This window comes from Poecilia latipinna, unplaced genomic scaffold, assembly GCF_001443285.1.
Source record: "Poecilia latipinna isolate Pla-1442-1.1 unplaced genomic scaffold, P_latipinna-1.0 Scaffold2032, whole genome shotgun sequence".
In the NCBI taxonomy this organism is placed as follows: Eukaryota; Metazoa; Chordata; class Actinopteri; order Cyprinodontiformes; family Poeciliidae; genus Poecilia; species Poecilia latipinna.
The window spans coordinates 93552-101118 of NW_015114648.1; the positions used below are offsets into that span (position 1 = coordinate 93552).

General features: G+C 38.4%; 1 protein-coding gene and 1 long non-coding RNA gene across 2 annotated transcripts; both read right to left on the reverse strand.

Moving 5' to 3' along the window:
* Positions 1 to 5096, reverse strand: LOC106935840 (asialoglycoprotein receptor 2-like). The gene is made up of 6 exons (XM_015016539.1): positions 4934 to 5096; positions 4743 to 4844; positions 4065 to 4223; positions 1955 to 2097; positions 470 to 573; positions 1 to 314 (listed from the first exon to the last, which is right to left on the reverse strand). Exons 1-6 carry the CDS (start codon positions 5001 to 5003, stop codon positions 152 to 154), a joined length of 741 nt encoding a protein of 246 aa, XP_014872025.1. The 5' UTR covers positions 5004 to 5096; the 3' UTR covers positions 1 to 151.
* A 985-nt stretch (positions 5097 to 6081) lies between these two features.
* Positions 6082 to 7567, reverse strand: LOC106935839 (uncharacterized). Its single transcript, XR_001421983.1, has 3 exons — positions 7553 to 7567; positions 7362 to 7465; positions 6082 to 6751 (listed from the first exon to the last, which is right to left on the reverse strand). It is a non-coding gene; the product is annotated as an uncharacterized LOC106935839 (long non-coding RNA).

Genomic DNA, 7567 nt, shown 5'->3' on the forward strand with positions numbered 1-7567 from the left:
GAAAGCAGAAAATAGAGTTTATTGTAAAATTTAAATTCATTGTAACTAGAAGCAGGACTATTAAAGCACTTTATAAAAGCTTTATCTTTAGATAGGGAATACTTAAAACTCAAGAATAAAATCAAAAACATTATACATGCAGACTTTTTTTTCAAACAGCCAGTTTCAGTACTTTTTCACAGATCCAGTGTTTAGCAGCATCACATGAAAAATCGTTCCAAGACGCTTTGCCGTCCTTATTGACACATACACAGTCCTCCTCACCCCATCTTCCACTTGTTCCTCCATTATCAGGCTGAGAGCCCAGCCAGTTCCTGTTAAAATTGTGACAAACAGAATTAGACCTTGTTTCATACGTCGCAACAACAGACACAAACATACAGCTGAGATTGTGCTTTAAAGCACAGAAATAAAACTACATGTCTGTGTTTGTCCCTATCATCACTGAATCAAATAATTAATCACTTACTTGAACTCTGGGGAGGTTCCATCAACCCATTTCCAGGAGCCCTCAGTTTCTTTATCATTTAAACCAATCCAAGCTTCCTGCTTGATGAGTGCAGCAAGGAATGTCTGTCAAATAAGGCACAAAACTATGTAACGTGTTTGAAACCTATAGGAATTTATGCCAAATGGAACCTTAAAAGTGTAAATTCAAGCTGAGAAGACTCAAATCAACTCGCCGGCCTCTTCCATTACCACGCCCACGCTTCAATCAACAAGCACCGGCGCTCAGCCACTCCAGCCAATCTCCTCGCAAGAGTTCCTTCAAAAGCACCAACAAAGCCGGGCTCTTCAGCTTTCAGCCGCGCTTTGACCCACCTCCTCCCCATCTCCACCTTCATCCAGATGAGCACCTCCGTGTTCCCTCCTTCCTAGACTTTTCTCCACCACCAGTGTCCGGGCCCAGGGGATAAGACTACCCTGAGCTCCGGCCCTAGCCGATCATCAAATCGCTTGATGATGCTCAGCACGAACGTCTTCAGCCGGGCCTGAGCGCCAAAAAAAAGAACGCAGTCTAATAAATCCTTCTAACTGATGTTTTTTCTCCATGTGAGTTTCTCCAGATTGAAATACTGTCTACAAATAAGTCTATGTGGACCATATGAGCAAAAAAATCAATTATTTCAACAAAAAGAAATGCATTTTTTTCCCCCACATTTTCCCCCTTTTAATTTATTTATTTTTACTCATTTTAATCATTTAAAAATTTATTATACAGACCAAACTGACTGACTTTACGACACAAAATTAGCCTCAGCTTCAGCACCTTTATTTCTTTCTGTTTTTTTGTTGTTTTTTTTACAGTTTATCTTATAAAAACACCAAGCTTCAATGTATTTCATAGGGTTGTCTTGTGATGCACAAACACAAAGTACTGTGAAGTAAAAGGGAAATGATACCTGGTTCTAAGAAGACAAAAAAAAAAAAACAACTGAACAGTTTAGACCCCCTCAACTTCTATGTGATTTAATTGCAGTGGTAAAACATTTAGTAAACAAACAAGGAACACAGCAGACCGGTCGGCGATACACTTGTGTCCTTCTCAGTCTATAATCGTCTAAATCTGGTAGACGTACCTCAAAAGACCTCTAGCTGTAATTGGACCAAACGACTGGCTCTAAAAAGTATCGACTCAGAATACAAACATAGCTACGCTGCACTTTCAGATTTTAGTTGCAAAGAAATGAGCAAACCATGCATCACTTCACTAACACTTCAGTCATGTGCTACTTTGGTTAAGTGTCGATGACACCAACACCCAGAATTACACCCTGACATTTATGCTCTAACAGGACAAAAATATTGAACATTCAAGAGGTGTGAATGCTTGCATTACTTTTTTTTTTCCCTAATAGAAGAGCATATGACGTAACATTAAAGATTTAAGAAACTTAAGGACTTATTTTGCACACAAATAAAATGTATCTGACTAATAAAGAGAACGCAGCACCTTCTCTTCTGCGTTGTTCATCACTAGCAGATCTGCTCCTCTGCGAATGCAGTCCCTCCTGCCTTCATCCCAGGAACCGGCTTCGTTAGAGAAATAGTAACAAGAAACGCCGGGCATTATCCATCCTGTGGGACATGTTGACTCTAAAAGAATAAAAAACAATCAGAGTTTTCTATTGTATCGAGAGGCCTGACAGTCTTTCAATAACACGAATGGCTAAAATTTCATAATATGCTAAAAAAAAAAATCTGTATTTCGTGTCCGTTCTATTTAATACTGACCAAATAAATAGAAAATGTGGTTTTGTCACCTTTCTAAACTTCGACACAGGGAGCTATTAGGACACTGAATAGAAATAGAAAGTTGTTAACTCATAGATGTTTTTAATAGAGCCGACTCTTCTCCGTCATGCAGCTCGGCTGAATGAAGGTGATTCTTAAGGAGTTTGTCAGGTGTTTATATTTCAAAACAGAATCGGATAAAATGCATTTTGCATCCCACACCGGACTTTGTTTGGACCATTTTTCTTTCCCATTCTGGTTTGACTCCGCCATCTTCATTCCTGAGTCACCTGATTTAGAGAAACTCATCCATGCGTTTATCTTCAGCCGCATTGATTACTGCAACAGCGTCTTCACAAGTCTAACTAATAAATCAATCCTCCAGCTGCAGCTGATCGAGAACGCTGCTGCTCGCGTTCTCACCAAAGCCAGGAAGATAGAGCACATAACACCAGTTTCAAAGTCCCTTCACTGGCTCCCTGTAGCTCAGAGAATAGACTTTAAAATACTGTTGTTAGTTTATAAATCACTGAACGGTTTAGCACCACAATACATTAAAGATCTGTTACTGCTGTACCAACCGTCTAGACCCCTCAGATCTTCTGGTTCTGGTTCTGCTCTGCATCCCCAGAACCAGAACCAAGCGAGGAGAAGCAGCATTCAGTTTCTATGCACCACAAATTTGGAACAAACTTCCAGAAAACTGTAAAACAGCTGAAACACTGAGAGCCTTTAAATCTCAACTTAAAACCCACCTGTTTAGAGTTGCTTATGGCTAAATTAGGGTTACAGTGCGGGTTTTGATGTCTTCGATGTTTTTAATGTTTTTATCTTTACTTTTTATCTATTTATGTAAAAGTGGCGAGTGATTGTCATTGCGCGCTCAGTAAAAGCCTGTAAATTCTAGACTCTTAACAGGTAAAAATAATGCCCAAAAATCCGAGTAGGACAGCAAAGTCCTAGCGCAAAAATTCGCGTGACAGGTGGACGGAGCCTGGTGCTGCAAGGAGACCTTGTCCTGTTAGGCAACGGGGCCTGGATAATACCCGTGTTAATCGGACGGCGGAGTCCGGCGACGACAGGCGCTTAAATTCCGTAACAAAAGTACGTTTTTATCTTTTCTTTTTTTTTTAATATTTTCTCTTTCTCTTTCTTACTGTTTATTCAATGTCACATGCTGTTTTTATTTTGTTTTTTAATTATGTAAAGCGAAATGTGCTATGCAAATAAAATTTAATTGATTGATTGAATGATCTGACTCTACTTCAGGGTGACCAGACTATCGGCGATGTCAGTGTTACTTTTGTTACTTTGTGACGAGTCACACTGACATCAGACCACTTTTTCAGGAACGAGTCATCTAACGCATTGCTAATTCAAATCTAGTAATCAGATTAAAGTTTCTTACCCAAATCACCGCGCGTTGCTAATTTCTTTTGGAATTTTATTTTATTTCCTCTACGCGTCTTAGGGGAGTGATCGCCGTTTCTATGTGACAGCATCAGCTGATCGCTGCGACATAAATGTAAACAATGACAAAACAAATCCCAAAATTTGTCTGGCAACCAGGTAGTTTTAGTCAGGCTCTCCCTGTCCATCATTTTCCAGATGACCTGTCCCCATGTGTCTTTGTTAGTGTCAAGGTAATATATCTGCTGTGAGACTACAATACTAAAACCAGGCCCAAGCAGACGTCGATTGGAACTCAATTAGATCTTATAAATCATTAATCGACAATTCCTCTTCGGAAAATTGTTCCCATCACCAATCAGCCTCGGCGTCCAGTACCAGAACACGATCATGAAAGAAGTGAAGCTGTCTGGACGAACCTCGAAGCTTCATCAGCTCTTGAGTAATTGCAGTGAGGTTGGCATTCAGCTGGTTTCTCTCCTCAATCAGAGATGACAACCTCTTATTGTCGTCCTGTTGACACTCGGTCTGATTGCCACTGGCGCTGAGACCTGTTGCCATATCACCTGTGTTATGATCTACAGACAGCAGAATATGTTGCTTTAAAAAAAAAAAAAAACATACATGTAGTAAATTTGAGCACACATAATATTTAAGCTAAAGTCCCACATTATGTCATTCTGGAAGACAGTTTAAGGAAATTAGCACACAACCAGTACAAAGAAAGACATGCAGCAGACCAGGGACTGACTTTGGTATGACATTAACCTCTTTCAAAACAAAAACAAAAAACAAAAAATGAAGCTTCTGCTACTGAGGCGATGCTTTCTGACTTTTTCCAACAAAGTTTTGCAGCATGTCCTTTCAGCTCTCACTTATCAGAAATGTTCAAACTGGAAACAAGCTGTTCTTCCGTTGTAAACTTTCACATCTTAAATAGTTTTCACCACTGAATTGGTGAAATATGCCATTTCAAGAAGTAGTTATTTTGACTAGATTTAATCAAAAGAGGCTGAAGAAATCCAAAAGACAGCAGCAAAAGGTTCATAACTAGGCCAAAGACAGTTGGAGGATAAACCAAAGGCAGTCAGACTCACAGTAGACACCAAGGACGACCAGTCCAGCCAGGAGGGAAACATTAAGGAGCCCAAAAGCAATAATAATACCTAAATAGAGCCTCTTCTCAGAGCTGCTTGAACCTTAGCAAAGATTTAAAAAAAAATACACATGATTCTACTGAAAAATAATGACTAAACACATTTGTTTCTGTGGATTATGTCATACTTACCTGGGTAATTTGGTGCAGGAATTTGGGGAACAGGTTTGACACGTTGAACATTAACATATATATCCTCCATTGCTTGAAAAGGAAGCTGAATATTGTCTTTCCAGCCAGATCTGCAACCAGCAGCCAAACTGAATACTATGAGAGTGTGGTTGGAGCGCTGTGGGACAACATGGTGTTAGAATCAAAGTTTGAGGAAGTAAGTCGCACAGAGTAAAAGTCTGCACTAAAACTTTACCATCGCAGCTCTAAGCTGTTCACCAACAAACGCAGTAGATGTGAAAAAGACACACAAAAAAAAAGATTTTACTGACAAGACCGAAGTGCATCAGCACAAAGAGTGTGTGTCTGGTTTTGAGATGTGTGAACTCTGGGCTGTTCACATTTAATTCACACAAGTCGTGAACTGAGACGAAGATGTGGTGAACTACTAAAAAAGGATTTACACTGAAGCAAATTACTTGAAAATAAGTGTGTTTATCTGGTAGAGTTTGTGCAGACAGAGGATGGCACCGTCACCGAAGAAGGAAAATGTGACCCAAACCTTTTTTTTTTTTTGCCAAAGTGCCACTACATGTTGGACCTGCGTTTCATTTAACAAATGGGTCTATGTTGAAAAAAATATTTATGCCCAATCAATTGATAGGAGGGCCCAGTTTCACGCCCGTCTCTCCACCCACAATGGGTCGGGTACAACTAAGGACATATGTGGTAAAGATTTGAGAGAGCACAGAGACTTTGAAAGAGAGCAGAAGTTTTGATGCATAAGGACATGGAGGCAGAGGCAAGGAAAGGATGAGAATCGGTTAATAAAAATAATTATTTTAGCCAGAGCAGCTTATTTAGCCAAACTGTTTTTGTTTGTTAAATATCATTGAGGGGCACAGACAGACCTCCAGACAAACACCTAGAAATGTTAAAAAAGGAGAGAGAAAACAAATGAATTGAAAATGTCCAACTTTTTCAAACATTTTGGAGGCCAGTGTTGGAGAAAGTATTCCTGCAAGCTAAACATGTTTGTAAAGTTATTGAAGATAAAGGTACAGATGTTTTTTTTTTTTTTTTTAAAGCAGTGTGCATGGGTAACATTCAAAACACTGATTTTGTTGATTATTGGAAATGGAAGAAAATGCATCAGACAGAAGCATTACTGCATATGACATAGAAATACATATTTTTATTGAGCAATCCTGAAAAAGCATTATTATATAAATGCAAGACTTGCATTCAAAATTCAAAAATAACACCAGCAGATTTAATCTTCTTCCTTGAAGTAGTAACTTCCTGTAAAATATTGATATTGCTACAACATGCATCCGTTTAATGCCACTAAACAGACGGATCAGAGCAGAGGAGACATCATAACTGATTGTATAATGAATGTTAGATTGTTGGAAAGGATTTTTAAAAACTAATCATATTAATAGATTAATAGTTCAAATATTTTTACTTAAACGTTTCCACCAATTGCTGATTTTTCTACCAGTGATGTTTAGTTTTTTTAAATGGGTCAAGTTTCGTAAGGAATGTTTCTGATTATTAACATATACATGTACATACAAAATTAAACAATATGCTTGAAAAAGCCACTTCAAGCTGCGTCTATTTAATAACAGATCATAATGGCATATTGGTCTGTGCTATAAAGCAGTTAAAATGCTTGTTTAGATGATCTGTGTCATTTCTTTTTCACAGATCCAGTGCAGAGACTGAGAACATTGAAGGTCGTTCCACAAGTCATCAGTTCTGATGAGTGCACAGTCTTCCTCTACAGCTCCAGAGCCTTTACCGCCATTATCAGGCTGATTCTTCCACCAGAACCTGAACATTAAAGAAAAGAGAATCACCGTAATCACCTTATGTTATGAAGGAATAAAAACAAAGGAATTACTTTAGGGACACGCAGCATAAATAACAAAATACCTTTGTGTCTCCACCTAAAATCGTCTCAGTGTAGACAGACTCTAAGTCTTGGATGCGGTTGCTCGACCACAGAGAACCATTTCATGAAGCTACATGCTTCTGAGCTAATCTGAAGCTAATCAACATCGTCTTTTTGCATAGATGTTTGTCCCCACACATCTAAAGTATACTACTTTAGCTCATTCGTGTTGATTGTTGAACTAATTACTGGGGTTAATTCTTGGCTTTGTTAAAACTTTGCTCAGGAGTAAGATTTAAAGCTCTCAGTCTTAAACAACATGCTTGATTTGAAGCATATTTCTATCTCTGTCCAGTCTATTCTTATGGACTAAGAAAAATAAAGAGGGTAATAATCCGAAAATAAATATTAATAAAAATTTACAAATTTTTTATTGTCTTCGTGCGTCAAATATTCCTCAAAACAGAAGCCAAAGTGTAAACTAAGAAAAATCCATATTTTTTAACGTTCAACACTGAACCACAAAAGAAATAAAGGAATAAAACTTACGTCAGAGACGGAGAAGATCCATCAACCCACTGCCAGGTACCCTCAGTTTGTTTGTCATTCAAACCAATCCAAACTGAATCCTCAGTGTACGAAGCCACAAAGTTCTGCCAAATGTACAACAAATACATTTAGTTTGAACTACATTACATTACATGCTGTTTAGTGGTGAGCGTTTAATGCATAAATGGTACCTTTTCCCATCCTTT